General features: G+C 50.0%; 1 protein-coding gene across 3 annotated transcripts in view; it reads left to right on the forward strand.

Annotated features, from left to right (window-relative positions):
- FLI1 (Fli-1 proto-oncogene, ETS transcription factor) overlaps positions 1–7,706 on the forward strand; it is a 111,791-nt gene extending 104,085 nt beyond the window's left edge. For all 3 annotated transcript variants that reach the window (XM_073657434.1, XM_073657433.1, XM_073657435.1), the window contains exons 6-9: positions 419–484; positions 2,126–2,188; positions 3,076–3,123; positions 4,555–7,706. In XM_073657434.1, coding sequence (XP_073513535.1) covers positions 419–484; positions 2,126–2,188; positions 3,076–3,123; positions 4,555–5,081 — 704 coding nt within the window. In that variant the 3' untranslated portion in view covers positions 5,082–7,706. The remainder of the gene's footprint in view (positions 1–418; positions 485–2,125; positions 2,189–3,075; positions 3,124–4,554) is intronic.
- Positions 7,707–21,233: the final 13,527 nt, after the last annotated feature.

A 21,233-nucleotide genomic window follows, 5' to 3' on the forward strand; every position in this document is an offset into this window, starting at 1 on the left:
AGGCTTTTATATATTTGCAATTTTTCCCATATTTGTGTATTATGCAGCTACATTTTAATTCAACTAGGACTTCATAAGATGTTTATTTTCTTGTCCTTTCTATTCATGTTCTGAATTGTAAAGTGCTGCCGATTTATAAATGGAAATGATTATCCCTATTCCAAAAGCTTTAGATCGCTAATGAAAATTTGTAAAATCTATAATCTATATCTAAAGTCTGGAAAGCTTGCAACTTGTTACCATCTTTTCAGTTAGCCATTAAAAGGTATCAACCGCTGAGGACTCTCAAATCTAAATATTTTAAAATCTATAAAAATTATTTGTGTTCATTGGAAACATATAAAATGTTATCTATAAACACGGCCTAATCCAGCAAAGTCGTCTCATCATCATCATCATCATTTATCCCTCCCAACAGATCCTTCCTATGATGCTGTCCGGAGATCTGGGTGGGGAAATAACGTCAACTCTTCTGTCACGAAAAGTAAGTGAACCTCAAAATGGTATCATATTGATGACCCATCCTCGGGATAAGTACTGATTATGAGATTGGCGGGGATCCGGCACCCCGTCAACAAGTGAATAAGCGCTGATCCGCAGAATATGGCAGCAGTCACTAAACAATATATGAAGCTGTGGTGTTCCACTATGTACATTGCTTATGACGCGCCCCCTGGGCCGTGGAGTACCCGGTGCCAGGCCGGTAGATGCTGGGGGTCCGTGACCCAGGGCGGTCAATCTAAGGGGAATTTATATGTATAGGTTTTAATGTCCGACTACGCCACCTGTGGAAGGCGGCTAATGGAGGCCGCCGCTGCGGAACAATCCTCTGAAGCTGGTGGTTTTGCAGCAGTGATGGTACAACTCCCACAGGAAGAGTTAGCTTCAGGGCAGTGTGTGGATGATAGTGGTTGTACTGGGCGCCGTAGTGCAGGGAGTGATGGCGCGGCAAGAAACACAGAGACAAGGTGGTGCAGTCCCAGGGTCTTTACTCACAGTTATTGCAGTCCAGATTACAGGCGCCAAAGTAATCTCCCTCATTGTGCTGTGCTCACTCAGTAAGGGGTTCAGTCCACCCTCAGATATCTCTGGAGTACTTAGCAGGACCCCCTTCTGTGTCCTTTCTCTGGCCTTTTCCCTGCACCTCACACCTAGTGACTCCAATCCGGTACCCGCGGGCCTTGGCGGGCGACGTATGTTCCGTCCCCTGGGTCCTATATGGCTACCTTCTCGGTGAGACTGGCGTGGACTTGTGGCTACAGGACAAAGTTCTGCAGCCTCCGGTTTCTAGCTGAGACTTGCAATCTTCTACTAGTTGAGGGACTTTGTTCCCTTTGTGTGGCCTGACCCCTCCACCTCCCGGTAGATTCGGGCGTACGGGTGGCTTCCAGCACTGCCCGTACCCCTGGGATCCCTTCTGTTCCTGGAGCCTTCCTACTCCCTCTCCTCTCAGACTTGGGCCTCACTGTCCAGGTCCGCCTCCGGAGCAGAGCTCGTACAGAGCCTCTGCTCCTGTCACTTCTCCTCTCCTGACTGGCTTGTCTTCCTAAAATGGTTCCCTCTATTATACCACTTCCTTTCATGTGCTCCCCTGATCTACATCCTCCACCCACACCCACTACATGGTTCCCCCTTACTGTGGTTCCCCCGTACTCCAGCCAGGGATCAGGGACACTTGTGCTCTCCCGTAGGAGCAATCTCGCCCTGCCCTCTGAAATGTGGTGTAGTGGATGTGGTGTTAGGGTCCTGAGCTGTACTCCTTCCTTACCTGAGAGTGAGACACCACACCTCTGGGTGAGATGCAGTACCTCTGTGGCGACCGAACCCTCAGGGGCGCCACACTTATGTCCTGCCGCTGCCAGAGAAGATATCAGTTGATTGGTGGGAATGCTGGATTAAAGGGGTTTTCCAGGACTTTGACAATGATGATCTCATCATCTTGCCAACTCGCAACACCCACACCGATCATTTCATTGCATCACCCCCTACCTTCTTTACCAAGCACAGCTTCATCCATCTAGAGATGGGCCATCAATACCAAGCCCCGAACAAAAAGCATATAAATATAGAAGTACCTTGTGACTCCTGCACAGTTTAATTGTCTGATTTCTATGTTATGTCACAGGTCCCCCTGTTGGAGGCACCCAAAATGTGAACAAGACGGCAGAACAACAACGCCCTCAGCCAGGTAATCTCAAAGTAACATCCACATGCTCTTCCCATATATTCTGGACATACAACTACTTGTCATTGCGCTGAGGAGCTTCGGCCCAAACCTACGTAGTTTTATTGACCAACCTGAGGCCGGGCTTTGATGTTCCCATGGAAGTCAATAAGGGTATTCAGTAAGGGAAGCTTGAGACCGCAGCATTTACACCTGCTGGATTGGACGGATGTAATCGGGATATGATGCCAGTACACAGTCAGCTTCATTGTTAGCAGTATGACACATGTGCTGCGCATACTATGGACGCCTTTGCAGACCGCAGAAAGAACTTTTAAGGCACTTGCGGAGCTTCGAAAGCAAAAATCATCTAAAAGGTTTCCCTGAAAGGCGGGTCAATCATTAGGCTTATCCTTGCCTATCTGAAGGCAGCAAAAGAAGAGGGGCAAAAACCCTGAGCCAGTGCTTGGTCACCTACAGGGCTTCTTGCTGTAGTTTTGATAATGCATCTGCTGCAGCCTCTAATGTATGTAATCCTTAAGAAGTCCTCAAACACCCTTCAGTTAATTGATAGCAGGCTGCCTATGCCAAGTATATGCAGAAAACTGTCAATCGAGAACAGAGGTGGGCGAGAATGAGCTCACCATTGAGAGGACTAGCAGAGCTGCAGCGGATAAAACAGAGACTTCTGTTCTCAGGGTCTCTGTCCCTCCTTTATGTGGCTGTTAGATTGGGGAGCATAAGCAAGATGACAGACCCCTTTACAATGTTTCTGTCCACTACCAGACATAACTTAGCACATAGAAATAATCTGATGTTTCCTATGATGGTCACTTATTAGCGAGCCCACCGAACATGTTTCTAGAAGAATGGTTGGTGGTGTGCATTCATATATTTGTTCTTCCTTTTAGATCCCTATCAAATTCTGGGTCCCACAAGCAGCAGGCTGGCTAATCCAGGTGAGAATACATTAGTACCCACCCCAGTCAGTATTTACTAGATTATAAAATCTTCTCAGGTGTTATATGGTTCTCAAATGTTATCCGATAGTATAAAAAACACACAATAAATAAATAGGAAGTTCCTAAATAAAACATGACCACAAACTCACTAATTAGAATAATTACTTTGTTGCTCCTTTCTGTTTCTGATATAGTTACTGTAGCTTCCACTGCAGATCTATGGTGGAAACATGCGGCAGATTATGACAATATTACAATTATAAGAATCTGAGATTCTTATATAACAACGCTGCATGGTCCAGAACATGGTTTCCCCATCATCTGATGTCAAAAATCACCTTACAGAATTTACTTACTGTCTTTATCTAACCGTTATCATCAGTAAATTCATTCTTCACCTGCACCCGTGTGATACACATCCACGACATGCATTAGCCAAAACCTTACACTGACCCCTACTGAGCCCATTTCTTCTAGCAGCCATAGCTAGGTTGATATATATGTCAATTATAGGTATCCCCACAGCCAGAAATAAATCATGTAGGATGTTGTAACATCACAGCTCCAAGCACAGTATAGTGGCCATGTCTCCCGCACTTCAGTTCCTATTGAAGTGAATAGGAGCCTAGCTACAATACCCAAGAAAAGCAACTACATATTGTACGGACTAAAAAATAAAGTAGCACTCTGTAACACTAAATTTGCAAACATGAAGTAAAATTTTAATCGCATTACTGCTCTACAAAATAGAAATAATTGAGAAATCTTAGCGCAAAAATTGGCAAATTCATGTATACCTGGCAGCCAGGGTAAGGCGTTTCTCGCTGCCAGGAACCTACCGATGTGCTATTTATTTATGCGCTAAGATTTCTCAATTATTTCTATTTTCTTGAGCAGTAATGCAATTCATATATTTCATGTCTGTATACTTAGCTTTACAGAGAGCTGCTTTATTTGTTAGTTATATATGGAGATGGCTTCTCTTAGTAAGCACCTGTGCACACCTATTTTCTGTTTTGGAAGTGACGGTCAGTCTTTTTCGTTTATATACAGATTGTACGGAGTTGTGGTGCTCTGGATCCATAACTCCATCTTCAGTAGGACCTTCTACTGGCTGATTAGTGGGGGTGCCAGCTGTTGAGCCCCCAACATTCTGATGATGAAGACCTATCCTAAGGTCATCATTACTGTCATCCTAGACAACTAGTCAAATAAAAGATTAATATCATTTTATTCAGTACTTTTTGGAGGAAGTAAAACAATTGTGGGGGATCACAGACCCTTTATCTTCTCAGTTTCTACACGGTAGTCCGGAGCACTGTCAGATCACCCCATCAGGATATTATTAATGTGACTGATCCTTACTGACGTGACACCTCGGAAAGTTTTTTTTTCTACCATCTTACTCATTTCTTCCATTTCTTGCAGGGAGTGGTCAGATCCAGCTGTGGCAGTTTCTTCTCGAATTGCTGTCGGACAGTGCCAACGCCAGCTGCATTACCTGGGAGGGCACAAATGGAGAATTTAAAATGACGGATCCGGACGAGGTGGCACGGAGATGGGGCGAAAGGAAAAGCAAGCCCAACATGAACTATGACAAGTTGAGCCGGGCACTGAGATATTACTACGACAAAAACATTATGACCAAAGTCCACGGGAAGCGTTACGCTTACAAATTTGACTTTCACGGCATTGCTCAAGCGCTGCAGCCTCATCCCACCGAGACGTCTGTCTACAAATACCCATCGGAGTTCTCGTACATGCCAACCTACCACACTCACCCGCAGAAGGTTAACTTTGTCCCTTCACACCCCTCATCGATGCCGGTCACGTCATCTGGCTTCTTTGGTGCAACCTCATCTTACTGGAGTTCACCGAATGCAAACCTATACCCTAATCCAAATGTTCCTCGACACGCCAACACCCACGTACAGCCGCACCTGGGCTTCTACTAGACTCGCTCCACACTATTACGTGGTCTCTTTGATGGAATACATCTCATTTGGGGAGGGGAGGTATAAAGTGTCCTTAACGACTGAACTCGGCGCCTTTATCAGTATTAATTGTTCTCCCCTCTCTGCCTTCCCAGATCTTTATGAGCCAGTATTAATTCAAGCTTGTCCGTGCCAGGAAACGCGAGACAAAGTGCTTGAACCCAAGGATGTGATATGGAAGCGGTGTGAGCCGCACATAGCATTAATCCTGGAGAATCATCTGCATTACACTTACTTTCATATTTTTTTTTTCCTAAGCATTTCTGAACTTTTTATTGTAAAACAGACGCACTGGATGGCAATAAGAAATGGCTTTTAAAAACTAACTGGAATTGCAGCAACATTAGTGGGTGTATTGCCCATACAGGAAATTAAGGTTCCCCATAACCAATAACTCAGCAGACAGACATGTAGACGGCGGCCCATCTCACCGACCATGATATACTACGCGGGTCACACCTAGAAGACAGGTTTAAAATAAAAATTTAAGCGTGTTGTCCAGGGTTTACAAAAATGTGACTACTTAACAGGAAATGTAAGAAAATAGGCAATTATGGCATGTTCAATGCTTCACCACCATGGAGCCGATACGGACCGTTCTTGCCTTTTCTGCTGCAGTGACATCATGCACATCGGTATGTGATCACCATAGCCATCCATTCGCCTCAGTGATGATACTAGCATGTATGGTACAAGAACGTTAAAACCAGTCATCCTTTGGATGTAAAGGGGGGGAGGAAGCAAAGACAGGGGCGAGAATGGAACAGGTGAATGATGGATATTTTCTCACATTTCCCACTGTCAACCAGATTGCAGGCAACCCTTTAAAATAGGATAATCTACTTCATTGAAGGGAATTAATCCATTCTGTAAATACGGTAATTATAAAAATATGAGACGTCAGAGTCATAAACCTCGTTTCTAATTTGATGCGTCCTCTAGCTCGGAGCCTGCAGTGTAAAGAATGGAGGCTTTTACTCTGGTTGTAAAGGCGCCTGACAACCACATGCACTCTATTACATGTGTGATGTTTAGTAGTTGTGGCACTTTTTCTATAAAACACAATTGAATATAGTCATGACAACCTCCATGCTTTATACTGAAGGCTGGATTCTAAGAATTGAAAACAATTACTAAGTGATACAACTTGTCAGGTTTACAATCTGTTTTTATCTCCTGGATTCACGCCAGACATCCCTTTGATTTTGTACGCAGGGCACACACCTCAGGACATGTTTTACCAGATGGCATTTCCAAAAATTCAAAAAGAGGAATTTTAGTGTATACAGATAATATTTGGTCATGTTATGAAGCACAAGGATGGGGGACTACTGCGGTCAATGAAAAATAGGACATCGGTGCATGATCATCTGAGTAATGCAATTTAGGACAAAAAGAAAAAAAGTTTCTAAACCTTGTAAATATTGATTTTATTGTAAACCATATGCAGTCACATTATATACTGTACAATAGGATGAAATACCGTGGGGAACTGCTAAATTATCTGAAGAATTTATAAGGAGAGACACTATGGGATTGTGGGAAAATTAATGCACCAGTATTGGAATTTATTTAGAAAAAAATGGTTGTCATTGGTTATAGAACATTTCACACCGGTTTTACTAATATTAGTCTGGTATCTCCGTGCCATCAGTAGCGAGGACACGCACAATGTCAGGATTCTCCAGCTCCTTCATTACATCTGCCCTCCCTGCAGCGATGACTAAATATCGTACTTTGGAAACATACAAATTCCATACTTTTTATCTATGCCATCTCTTACGATGCGCCAAAAATTATACAATTTTCACTAGGTTGGTGCTTGGTAGTGATTACTTCATTCACCTGCCTAATGCCTCTATATGAAAAAGGAAAAGGAAGTGGCAAGTCTGATAACTTCCTATTGGCCAACAAAGGAAAATAAGATGTAGCGATCTGTATAAAAGGTGCATACTGGAGACATCAGTACAAATGTGGAGCCCGAATGTGCCGAATGTGATGGCCGAGTACTCACTCTTAACACCATCTAATTCAGGCCTTTGATCTATAGAACATATCATTTTTTTTTTGTTGAGTTTATTGTTTTGTTGCTGAGATTTTCATTGTATTTTATATTGTTCTATGTTTTATATTTGCGCATACTCATACTTTTGATAAAATATTATCAGACGGGTGGGACTGAACCGAGGGGGTGGTGTCCGACGCGCCTGCCCTCCCCCCACCTCTTTGGATTCACAGACGTTGAGCGTTTGTCAGTGCGGCCTCCGCACGGATTACTAGACGACTTTACTGTATAAATTATGAATTATTGTCCTAGATTTCTCATGATGAACTAGCAGAGCCCTCAGGGGTGGAGATGTACACAAAGCAGAGAACCTAAACGAGTAGACCTCGGTCACACAAATGCAGGTTTGTGTTTTTGTTTTCTTTCAGAACTGTATTTTGACATTTGTACAGATGTATTCTGGTATTTTTCTAATGTTTTTTTTGAGCGTTTTGTACATTTTGGCTTTTTACCTTTGTATGGACATCTCCTTCTCTTTACAATGAAAATAAGATACAAAATAAAGTATTTTCATATCTGTAGAGGAGTTTTGTTCTGTTGCTGCATCTCCAGTGCTTGTTCGTTTGACAGCTCTAGAAAGGCCAACATACACGTACGTGCACACGAAGAGCCCGATTCATCTAGACCGGCGTGGTTGTGCTGGAGTCAGGCGCTCCAAATTCATGAAGAGGGGTGCGCCCCTGTCCCGTGGCAGCTCTGCCCATTTAACCAGAACAGGGAAAAACTGTCATGAAGAAGCCAAAAGTCACTAAATTTAGCCGCAACTCTGAGTTGGGCCTATATTTTGCAGCTTTTCAAAGCGTATAAGCCAGAACTCGTTCTTTGACGTATCGGGGTAAGTATGTCCGGGCGCGCTCGTGTTTTCAAAGAGGAGAGGGGAGTTCTGCAGAAATCTGCAAGCTATGACATAATGTGTAATGGGTCCATAAGGGAATTAGCATAAAACCACAGACACTGACACTGGACTGTAATATGTGACTATGGGTATTCATTACCAGAAGGTTCATTAAAAAGAAGAACCTATTTCGATGTAAAGTAAATTATCTGCTCATTGTCTATTAGCAGCCACTGAAAAGTGTACAAGATCTGTAATGAATTGTACTCTGTACTCATCAGGGCTGTGGAGTCGGTAAGCCAAACCTGCGACTCCGACTCCTCAATTTCCCTTACACCGACTCCCACATATATTGCTTATATTTAAGTGAAAAATTTATTGTAGTACAATGTAAACATCAGACATTTAATCATTTTTATGATACAATAATCAAGATATTTAGATAGAATATAATGATGGATAGATAGATAGATAAAGGGATGGACAGATAGAGGGATGGAGGGATAGAGTGTGATAGACAGATGACAGCTACAGACATTGTACAGAGAGCACATAATAATCACCTACAATATTAGCATTAGTTACCTTCCTGTGACAGAGATGAGCAGTAGTACTTTCACTTTCTCCAGCTTGGGGCCCAGGAATCGGATCCTGTGCAGGGCAGGCACCCCTACCCCTCCTCTTTCTGGTGAAGACAGCAGAAGACAGTACAGAGGAGGAGAGATTGCCCCCTGCAGTCGGTGCAGGACGGGAGCACTGCAGCAAACAAGTGAGTTTTGATAGGTGCTTACCCCTGCTCCTAGGGAGGGGGAAAGCTGCCCCCCCTGCCCCTCGCTGGCTACGGCCATGATTCACACACAGCGTTTTTGCGGATCCATTTTGGAAGTAAAATGCAGTGTCTCTGGGTTTCAAGATATGACATTCAGACACATCGTTTTGTGAGGATCCGTTTTTGGGCTCAAAAAAGGATCCTCACAAAGAAAGAGCATGTCAGTTTGTGCGGCGTTTTTCTAATCTGCTTTTGCTATTGAAAACATTATCTATGAGCTCAAAGACCTTTCAGGTGAGGCGGTTTTTTAAAAAGCTGATCTGCTTTTGCAGCAGAAAAACGTATCCTCAAAAAACGCAGCAAAAACGCTGTGTGTGAATGTAGCCTTAGATCAGGAACAGGACGGACATTTATAGGACATTTCATAACTTTCCCAAATTCCTATGAAAAAATATTCCCCACAAACTGCATTGAAATACTGCACCCAATTTATTATATACTTTAGGAGTCGGAGTCGCTCCATTTTATACCCGACTCAGACTCCACCAAAATGAGCACCGACTCCACGACTCCGACTCCACAGCCCTGGTACTCACACAATGTAAATGAACAAAATAATACTAATTGTATTATGTAATGTTTCTGAGATAAATATACCAGGTGCAATCACGCAGCCGGGCTGCAATTCATTCTGCCGGCGGATTGGGCTGCATCAATTAATAACAGGTTCCCTACAAGAGGATGATCCCATGGAGATTTTCAGATGATGATTTTGAAGCAGAATTTGCTCTAAAACCCACATAAAAAAAAAGCTTCAAATCTTCTTGGAACAAACCTCGCTTTAATATCAATGAGAAACCATGTTCCCATTGAGCTCAATAGCCAAAATCTACAACATAAGGCAGCGCGCTGCGGCAGTGCAGCACTGCTCCGCAGGTGAATTTCCGTGCAGATATTCTTCTGCAGAACAGGAATGAGCCTTTGACGCTGTTGTAATATGTGGCTGATTCTTCATCTGCAATCATGAACACAAAACCTGTATCATTACTGCCCAGTGTGACCAGAGCCTTATGTGTACAGTCACATCTAATATATATATAATCGTCTTATTCTGTCTGTCTGTCCAGGAAATCCCGCGTCGCTCATTGGTCCGGCAGCGGCCAATCAGCGCCGCGGGATTTCTGAAAAAAGATGGCGGCCGTTAGCGGCTCATCTGCGGGACGGAGCTCAGCGGCGATGCAGCCGGTAGATGACCGGCGCGAGGCGCTCATCTCCCGACCGCCGGCGCCGCTGACCTCCATGCGGCTAGGGTGTCAAGGGAGGACCGGGGAGTGGCGCTGCGGGTCGGGATACTTCTGCTGCGAGCGCCCGCTCATGTCCCGGGTTCTCGCAGCGGAAGTAGCCGCACAGGCAGCGGCGCTGACATCCATGTGGCTAGGGTGTGAAGGGAGGACCGGGGAGCGCCGCTGCGGGTCGGGATACTTCTGCTGCGAGCGCCCGCTCATGTCCCGGGTTCTCGCAGCGGAAGTAGCCGCCCAGGCAGCGGCGCTGACATCCATGCGGCTAGGGTGTGAAGGGAAGACCGGGGAGCGGCGCTGCGGGTCGGGATACTTCTGCTGCGAGCAGTCGCTCATGTCCCGGGTTCTCGCAGCGGAAGTAGCCGCACAGGCAGCGGCGCTCCCCGGTCCTCACCAATACGATTCCGCTCCCCGGTCCTCAGCAATACGATTCCGCTACCCGGTCCTCAGCAATACGATTCGATGATTGGTCGCGATCTCTTGCTGCGACCAATCACTGATCTTGGACCAAAAGTTAAACACCACTGTGCTGATTGGTCGCAGCCGCGGTCGCTGCCCGCGACCAATCACCGATTTGGGCGCCACATTTAAATAGCGGACGCGACCAATCACCGATCTTGCAGACACATTTAAACACCGCTGTGCTGATTGGTCGCGGTCTCCACACCCGACCAATCAGCGATTTTGGCGCCACATTTAAACACTGCTGTGCTGATTGGTCGCGGCTGGCGTCCGCGACCAATCAGCGAGCTTGGCGCCAAATTTAAACAACGCTCTGCTGATTGGTTGCGGCCGCCAGTCGACCGCGACCAATCAGCGAGATTAGCGCCAAATTTAAACAACGCTCTGCTGATTGGTTGCGGCCGCCAGCCGACCGCGACCAATCAGCGAGATTGGCGCCTAATTTAAACAGCGCTATGATCTCCCAACGGCAAGTGTGAACGGAGGACCGAGGAGCGGCGCCGCCGGTCGGGATGCTTCTGCTGCGAGCAGCCGCTCATCTCCCAGCTGCTCGCAGCGGAAGTACCCGCACAGGCAGCGCCGCTCCCCGGTCCTCACTAATACGACGCTGATTGGTCGCGGCTGCAACCAATCATCGATATGGGCGGCAAATTTAAACCCCGCTCTGCTGATTGGTCGCGGTGGCCGGCCCCGACCAATCAGCGATTTTGGTGGCACCAATCAGCCGTTACCCTGCGCTACCCGCCTTTACCCCGCGCTACTCGCCGTTACCTCTCGCGCTACTCGCCGTTACCCCGCGCTACCCCTCGCTACTCGCCATTACCTCTCGCTACTCGCCGTTACCTCTCGCGCTACTCGCCGTTACCTCGCGCTACTCGACGTTACCCCGCGCTACTCGACGTTACCCCGCGCTACCCCTCGCTACTCGCCATTACCTCTCGCTACTCGCCGTTACCTCTCGCGCTACTCGCCGTTACCTCGCGCTACTCGACGTTACCCCGCGCTACCCCTCGCTACTCGCCATTACCTCTCGCTACTCGCCGTTACCCCGCGCTACTCGCCTTTACCTGGCGCTACCCCTCGCTACTCGCCATTACCTCTCGCTACTCGCCGTTACCTCGCGCTACTCGACGTTACCCCGCGCTACTCGACGTTACCTCGCGCTACTCGCCTTTACCTCGCGCTACTCGCCGTTACCTCGCGCTACTCGCCTTTACCTCGCGCTACTCGCCTTTACCTCGCGCTACTCGCCTTTACCCCGCGCTACTCGCAGTTACCTCGCGCTACTCGCAGTTACCTCGCGCTACTCGCCTTTACCTCGCGCTACTCGCAGTTACCCCGCGCTACCCCTCGCTACTCGCCATTACCTCTCGCTACTCGCCGTTACCTCTCGCGCTACTCGCCGTTACCTCTCGCGCTACTCGCCGTTACCTCGCGCTACTCGCCGTTACCCCGCGCTACTCGACGTTACCTCGCGCTACTCGCCTTTACCTCGCGCTACTCGCCGTTACCTCGCGCTACTCGCCTTTACCTCGCGCTACTCGCCTTTACCTCGCGCTACTCGCCTTTACCCCGCGCTACTCGCAGTTACCTCGCGCTACTCGCCTTTACCTCGCGCTACTCGCAGTTACCTCGCGCTACTCGTCTTTACCTCTCGCTACTCGCCTTTACCCCGCGCTACTCGCCTTTACCTCGCGCTACTCGCCTTTACCTCGCGCTACTCGCCTTTACCCCGCGCTACTCGCAGTTACCTCGCGCTACTCGCCTTTACCCCGCGCTACTCGCCTTTACCCCGCGCTACTCGCAGTTACCTCGCGCTACTCGCAGTTACCTCGCGCTACTCGCAGTTACCCCGCGCTACTCGCAGTTACCTCGCGCTACTCGCCTTTACCCCGCGCTACTCGCCTTTACCTCGCGCTACTCGCAGTTACCCCGCGCTACTCGCCTTTACCCCGCGCTACTCGCCTTTACCCCGCGCTACTCGCAGTTACCTCGCGCTACTCGCCTTTACCCCGCGCTACTCGCAGTTACCTCGCGCTACTCGCCTTTACCTCGCGCTACTCGCCTTTACCTCGCGCTACTCGCCTTTACCCCGCGCTACTCGCAGTTACCTCGCGCTACTCGCAGTTACTCCGCGCTACTCGCAGTTACCTCGCGCTACTCGCAGTTACTCCGCGCTACTCGCAGTTACCTCGCGCTACTCGCCTTTACCCCGCGCTACTCGCCTTTACCCCGCGCTACTCGCCTTTACCCCGCGCTACTCGCCTTTACCACTCGCTACTCGCCTTTACCCCGCGCTACTCGCCTTTACCTCGCGCTACTCGTCTTTACCTCGCGCTACTCGCCTTTACCCCGCGCTACTCGCAGTTACCTCGCGCTACTCGTCTTTACCTCGCGCTACTCGCCTTTACCCCGCGCTACTCGCCGTTACCTCTCGCTACTCGCAGTTACCTCGCGCTACTCGCCTTTACCCCGCGCTACTCGCCTTTACCCCGCGCTACTCGCCTTTACCTCGCGCTACTCGCCGTTACCTCGCGCTACTCGTCTTTACCACTCGCTACTTGCCTTTACCCCGCGCTACTCGCAGTTACCTCGCGCTACTCGCCTTTACCCCGCGCTACTCGCCTTTACCCCGCGCTACTCGCAGTTACCTCGCGCTACTCGCCTTTACCTCGCGCTACTCGCCTTTACCCCGCGCTACTCGCCTTTACCCCGCGCTACTCGCCGTTACCTCGCGCTACTCGCCTTTACCCCGCGCTACTCGCCGTTACCTCGCGCTACTCGCCTTTACCCCGCGCTACTCGCCTTTACCCCGCGCTACTCGCCTTTACCCCGCGCTACTCGCCGTTACCTCGCGCTACTCGCCGTTACCTCATTTTACCTCACATTACTGGTCATTATCTGATATGACCTCACGTTACCCGCCATTACCTCGGGGCTCTCTCACCTCCGTGGTCGCAGACGTCCTCCCCTCACCCTCGGGGTGGTCGCACCTGCCGCTGATCTCCCGCCCGTTTTCACCTCACACCGCCGCTTTCTCCCGCGCAGCCGCCGCCGCTCCTGATGGGACGTTATTAGCGCAGCTGAGGCGCCGCTCCTGCAGTCGGTGCCGCCCGGGGCTCCAGGACTCTCCGGTAAGTACAGAGGGGACCTGGGAGGTAAAGCTGGGACTTGTGGTGCTACCTTATATCACAGCTGAGGAAAGGCCCAATAATATCCAGCGTCATGTAATAACCTCATGTAAGACATGTATAAAAGATGGCGGAAAGTGCCCTGACTCCCCGAGATCGTTACTGTACCCCAGTATCCTCCCATCCTGTTAGCCTGCGACTGGAGTAATACCCCCCCCATCATCATCATCCTGCCACTGGAGTAATACACCCCCCCAATCATCATCCTGCGACTGGAGTAATACACCCCCCCACAATCATCATCCTGCGACTGGAGTAATACACCCCCCCAATCATCATCCTGGGACTGGAGCAATACACCCCCCCCCAATCATCATCCTGCCACTGGAGTAATACACCCCCCCCCCAATCATCATCCTGCGACTGGAGTAATACACCCCCCCCCAATCATCATCCTGCCACTGGAGTAATACACCCCCCCCCCCCAATCATCATCCTGCCACTGGAGTAATACACCCCCCCAATCATCATCCTGCGACTGGAGTAATACACCCCCCCAATCATCATCCTGGGACTGGAGCAATACACCCCCCCCCAATCATCATCCTGCCACTGGAGTAATACACCCCCCCCCCAATCATCATCCTGCGACTGGAGTAATACACCCCCCCCAATCATCATCCTGCGACTGGAGTAATACACCCCCCCCAATCATCATCCTGCCACTCCTACACCCCCCCCCAATCATCATCCTGCCACTGGAGTAATACACCCCCCCACAATCATCATCCTGCCACTGGAGTAGTACACCCCCCCAATCATCATCCTGCCACTGGAGTAATACACCCCCCCCCCAATCATCATCCTGCCACTGGAGTAATACACCCCCCCCTAATCATCATCCTGCCACTGGAGTAATACACCCCCCCCAATCATCATCCTGCCACTGGAGTAGTACACCCCCCCCAATCATCATCCTGCCACTGGAGTAATACACCCCCCCCCAATCATCATCCTGCCACTGGAGTAATACACCCCCCCACAATCATCATCCTGCCACTGGAGTAATACACCGCCCTCCCAATCATCATCCTGCCACTGGAGTAATACACCCCCCCACAATCATCATCCTGCCACTGGAGTAGTACACCCCCCCCCCAATCATCATCCTGCCACTGGAGTAGTACACCCCCCCCAATCATCATCCTGCCACTGGAGTAATACACCCCCCCCAATCATCATCCTGCCACTGGAGTAATACACCCCCCCACAATCATCATCCTGCCACTGGAGTAATACACCCCCCCACAATCATCATCCTGCCACTGAAGTAATACACCCCCCCCCCAATCATCATCCTGCCACTGGAGTAATACACCCCCCCCAATCATCATCCTGCCACTGGAGTAATACACCCCCCCCAATCATCATCCTGCGACTGGAGTAATACACCCCCCCAATCATCATTCTGCGACTGGAGTAATACACCCCCCCAATCATCATCCTGCGACTGGAGTAATACCCCCCCCAATCATCATTCTGCGACTGGAGTAATACACCCCCCCAATCATCATCCTGCGACTGGAGTAATACTCCCCCCCCCCCCCCCCCCAATCATCAACCTGCGACTGGAGTAATACACCCCCCCCAATCATCATCCTGCGACTGGAGTAATACCCCCCCCCAATCATCATTCTGCGACTGGAGTAATACACCCCCCCCCAATCATCATCCTGCGACTGGAGTAATACTTCCCCCCCCCCCCCCCATCATCAACCTGCGACTGGAGTAATACACCCCCCCAATCATCATCCTGCGACTGGAGTAATACACCCCCCCCCAATCATCATCCTGCGACTGGAGTAATACTCCCCCCCCCCCCCCCCCCCCAATCATCATCCTGCCACTGGAGTAGTACACCCCCCCCAATTCATCATCCTGCGACTGGAGTAATACACCCCCCCCAATCATCATCCTGCGACTGGAGTAATACACCCCCCCAATCATCATCCTGCGACTGGAGTAATACTCCCCCCCCCCCCCCCCCATCATCATTCTGCGACTGGAGTAATACCCCCCCCAATCATCATTCTGCGACTGGAGTAATACACCCCCCCAATCATCATCCTGCGACTGGAGTAATACTTCCCCCCCCCCCCCCCCCAATAATCAACCTGCGACTGGAGTAGTACACCCCCCCCCAATCATCATCCTGCGACTGGAGTAATACACCCCCCCCCCAATCATCATCCTGCGACTGGAGTAATACTCCCCCCCCCCCACCCCCAATCATCAACCTGCGACTGGAGTAATACACTCCCCCAATCATCATCCTGCGACTGGAGTAATACACCCCCCCCCAATCATCATCCTGCGACTGGAGTAATACACCCCCCCCCAATCATCATCCTGCGACTGGAGTAATAGCCCCCATCATCCTGCGACTGGAGTTATACACCCCACCCCCCCCAATCATCATCCTGCGACTGGAGTAATACACCCCCCCATCATCATCCTGCGACTGGAGTAATAGCCCCCATCATCCTGCGACTGAAGTAATAGCCTCCCATCATCATCCTGCGACTGGAGTAATAGCCTCCCATCATCATCCTGCGACTGGAGTAATAGCCCCGATCATCATCATCCTGCCACCGGAGTAATTACCCCCACCCCACCCGAGTCATCCTGCCACTGGAGTAATTACCCCCCCCCCCCCCGTCATCCTGCCACTGGAGTAATTACCCCCCTCCCGTCATCCTGCCACTGGAGTAATTACCCCCCCCCCCGTCATCCTGCCACTGGAGTAATTACCCCCCCCCCCGTCATCCTGCCACTGGAGTAATTACCCCCCCCCCGTCGTCCTGCCACTGGAGTAATTACCCCCCCCGTCATCCTGCCACTGGAGTAATTACCCCCCCCCCGTCGTCCTGCCACTGGAGTAATTACCCCCCCCGTCATCCTGCCACTGGAGTATCCCCCCCCCCCCCCCCATTATTCCTCGCCCGGAGCAATACTCCCTTTTCTCCATCGCCCCTCGGCTGGAATAATGTCCCCGTCGTCCTCTTCTTGGTCCCATTCTGAGGACTGTATGCGTTTGATCTCTTTATTCCGTTTTCTCGCTGTTCAGTCATTCACTGGAGTAATCTATTCGTTCCTACAGTTACGCACACGGCCATACCATAAGGGAATATTTGTTTTACATTTTAATTACAAATATGAACAGTTGATGTCACCAAGGGGTTAATGTGTGTGATCCTCCAGCGGCCTGGATACAAGCTGATGATCTCCATGTTCTGCACCTGGGCTGTCTCTTCCACATGCTGTGACTCGCCCCCACTGCACCTCCGCCCCCACTGCACCTCCGCCCCCACTGCACCTCCGCCCCCACTGCACCTCCTCCCCCACTGCACCTCCTCCCCCAGTGCACCTCCGCCCCCCCAGTGCACCTCCGCCCCCCCAGTGCACCTCCTCCCCCCCAGTGCACCTCCTCCCCCCCAGTGCACCTCCACCCCCCCTAGTGCACCTCCACCCCCCCTAGTGCACCTCCACCCCCCCTAGTGCACCTCCACCCCCCCTAGTGCACCTCCACCCCCCCTAGTGCACCTCCACCCCCCCTAGTGCACCTCCGCCCCTCAGTGCACCTCCGCCCCTCAGTGTACCTTCTGCCCCCAGTGCCCCTCTTCCCCCCCCAGTGCCCCTCTTCCCCCCCCAGTGCCCCTCTTCCCCCCCCAGTGCACCTCTTCCCCCCCCAGTGCACCTCTTCCCCCCCCAGTGCACCTCTTCCCCCCCCAGTGCACCTCTTCCCCCCCCAGTGCACCTCTCCCCCCCCCAGTGCACCTCTTCCCCCCCAGTGCACCTCTTCCCCCCCAGTGCCCCTCCTCCCCCACAGTGCACCTCCGCCCCCGCTGCACCTCCAGCCTGATTAGCTTATGGTAACTACTCTAGATTTCCCACTTCTGGCACATCGGATCTCTACAACAAAGGTGTCTCTTTTATTGGGGGCCAGCGCCTACACTGCCATACCATTGCTGCAATGTGTAAAAACCTTCTGACCGCATCTCTGTGAGGCCGCGCTCACACAACCCTGTAAATCAGACGAGTGCAATCCGATATAGAAAGGGATGGATCTCGGCCCAATGTCCTTCAATGAGGCCGGGCTGGCGAGCGGATTGTTCTCTGCTGTATTCAGCATGCTGCGATTTCACTCTGAAATTGGATAAAAAAATCAGAGGCGATATGGAGCATCAGAGCGGCAGGGGATTGTGGTGGATACGTCAGAATTCAATAACATATGAAAGTGTAAGTGATTAAAAAACACATTGTACCCAGATGACAAGTGGGAAAAAATCGTCCTGCTCTCCTGGATGAAAATCGGACTATTTTTTATTTATTTTTTTTTAGACACTCATATGACCTCTACCGTAGGCTGAGTTCACAATGCGTTTTCTCTTACCGTCAATGTCCTCATTGGGGCTTATGTCCGAAACCCCATAAAACGGGATTCAGGCTGATTGGGCCACTGACAATAATGATGCAGACGGAGTCACTGTGTGAACTATTGTGCCTCGTTTCCGGCCACGTTACGTCTATTGGAGGTGGGCAGCGAGTCGTGATGAACTGCACCGTGCTGATCGCCTCCAATAGACCGGAAGTGATGCACCACAGTTCACACTGTGAATCCGTCTGCAAAAATAACTGGCAATGGCCCCGTCAGTGCATATGTTCAAAGCCCGTTCTGCAGGTGTTAGGACAGAAGTCCTGATAGAGCCACTGATAGTAGGAGAAAGCGCCGTGTGAACCAGGCCTGTGGAGTCGGAGTCGTGGAGTTGGAGTCGGTATAATGGACCGACTTCTAAAATAAATAATAAATTGGGTACTGCAGTTCAATGCAGTTTGTGGGGAAATATTTTTTCAAAGTTATGAAATGTCCTATAAATGTCCGTCCTATTCCTGATCTCAGGGTCTGGACTTTTAGCTGAGATGAATCTGTGCTACAGTAAATTTATCGCTTACACTTGAGTCGTGTATGAGGGAGACGGAGTCGAAGGTTTGGCTTCCCGACTCCACAGCCCTGGCTGAACTCTGCCTTACACTGTGTGAAGTGTAAACTTCCCTTCCTACATACAAGACTATAGGTGACAAATCCTCTGTACTGTGCTCTCTGGTGGACAGATGTAGGTACTGCAGGACAGTAAGACCCACATCACTTCATGCATCGTGATTGGCACAGGTTATTATTATTTATTATTAGGTTAAATATATTCTAGTAGTGTCACTATATTTTTGCATTACATAAAGTTAATATCTAATAGATTTGATTGGTGTGATTGGACTGCTTTCATTACTGCATGTTTATTCCCTAGATAAGTTTTACATCTTTTGTCAGCTGCCTGTTAACAGATCCGGCTGCAGGACAGGATTGAGCAGTAACTATGTGATGAATTACAGGGTGGAGTTTGTAAAGTAATACCCATCATTCATCAATAAAATGCCGAGTTTATACTATCCAGCGAGTTTCTGCAGGTTATATGATCTATAATATAAGGCGGCATGCGTGTCTCTGTCTGAAGCCTCGATAGACTGCGCATGCGTGACGCGCAGTCTGGCTCCAGACAGAAGCAGGCATCCAGCCGTTACAGGTAAGAGGAGGTGTATGGCACCAGAGATCACGGTATGTGTAAACACTGAACGCATACCGCGATCTCCGGCGCCATACTTACATACTTACCTGACCGGGCGGAGTGTTGCCGCGGCGCCTCTCTTCTGGCCGGAGACTGGGGCGAGAGTGAGGCGTCGGATCGGCGCATGCGCATAGTGCTATCCGTCTCCATTTTACTGAAGACACATTTGCAGTGTGTCTTCAGCAAAATGGCGCCGGGCACCGCAGTATGGGCACCCGTATATTCCTCCCCCGGCCTCCGACAGAACAGGACACCGCAGCGCTGGAGCACAGGGAAGAAAGGTGAGTATAAGTGTTCATTTTTTTGTATGTGTGTACAGCGTGAAAGGGATGAGGGGGCCACACATACCAGGAGTGAGGGGGCCACACATACCATGATTGGGGGGATGAGGGGACCATGCATACTGGGATTGGGGGGATGAGGGGACCATGCATACTGGGATTGGGGGGTGAGTGAACCATGCATACTGGGATTGGGGGGGGGGGGGGTGAGGGAACCATGCATACCAGGATTGTGGGGTGAGGGGATCATGCATAGCAGGATGAGGGGTACCACACATACCAGGATTGGGGGGTGAGGGGTGCCATGCATACCAGGATTGGGGGGTGAGGGGTGCCATGCATACCAGGATTGGGGGGTGAGGGGTACCATGCATACCAGGATGAGGGGTACCATGCATACCAGAATAGGGATGAGGGGTACCATGCATACCAGGATAAGGATGAGGGATTGGGTGCCATGCGTACCAGGTTTCTGGGATAAGGGGTACCATGCATACCAGAATAGGGATGAGGGGTACCATGTATACCAGGATAGGGATGAGGGGTGCCATGCATACCGGGGATAGGGATGGGGATGAGGGGGGCAGCACATACCAGTATGGGAGACCATATACCAATAAAAATGCTCGCCACCCGGCCGTAGAACGGGTTCAATAGCTAGTACAATATATAAATGTTAGGAAGCTACATTCAATGGCGAGTCCTAAAACTACAGCCTGACAAACAAGGTACATTGCAGTACGATATCTGCCAAATAGTAATAAATGTATTCATATCGCACCCACATATTCCTCAGCACTTTACAATTAAGCAGGGACATGTATATGGGGGGGGCGCATATAATTGTTTGATGTCATATGTGCAGCGATTACGTGATTTCATATGATCCCCATCGTCAGTTACTGTCAATCACATCGCAGCACATGATATCACACTTGTGAGAACTGGCCTTGTGTTGTCAAACTGGTGACATGAGAATTGAATATCAATCCCACATTCAGTAATTTGATGTCCTACAGATATAAAGGATCGTGTTCTGGTGTTAATACGTTTTATATATGCTGCGGTCCTGGGTTCAAATCCCACCAAGGACAACATCTGCAAGGAGCTTGTATGTGCTCCCCGTGTTTGCGTGGATTTCCTCCGGGTTCTCCGGTTTCCTCTCACACTCCAAAGACTGATAGGGAATGTAGATTGTGAGCTCCAATGGGGACAGCGCCCATAATGTCTGTGAAGCGCTGTGGAATTAATGGTGCTATATAAGTGAATAAAAAAATCTGATGCATCATTCCCAAGAAATTCATGTTTTCTTAATAAATCTTCCTGAGACTCCACCTCCAGAGCTTATTGTAAATGACAGGGGGCGTTACCAATGTGAGACATGTAATGACTGATGGGCTGGTCTCTTCATCTTCATCGGTGATTGGTCACGAGCAGCGCCAGCGACCAATCAGCGATTTTTAACACAAATGTCCGGACCTTTGTAACGCCATGCGGATACTGTGGGGACATCAACGGCTAGGGTGTGAAGGGAGGACCGGGGAGCGGCGCTGACATACAATTGGTCGCGGCCGCTATTTAAATGTGCCGC

This window comes from Phyllobates terribilis, unplaced genomic scaffold, assembly GCF_046119375.1.
Source record: "Phyllobates terribilis strain yellow unplaced genomic scaffold, ASM4611937v1 Scaffold_12__6_contigs__length_324123572, whole genome shotgun sequence".
Lineage (NCBI taxonomy): Eukaryota > Metazoa > Chordata > Amphibia > Anura > Dendrobatidae > Phyllobates > Phyllobates terribilis.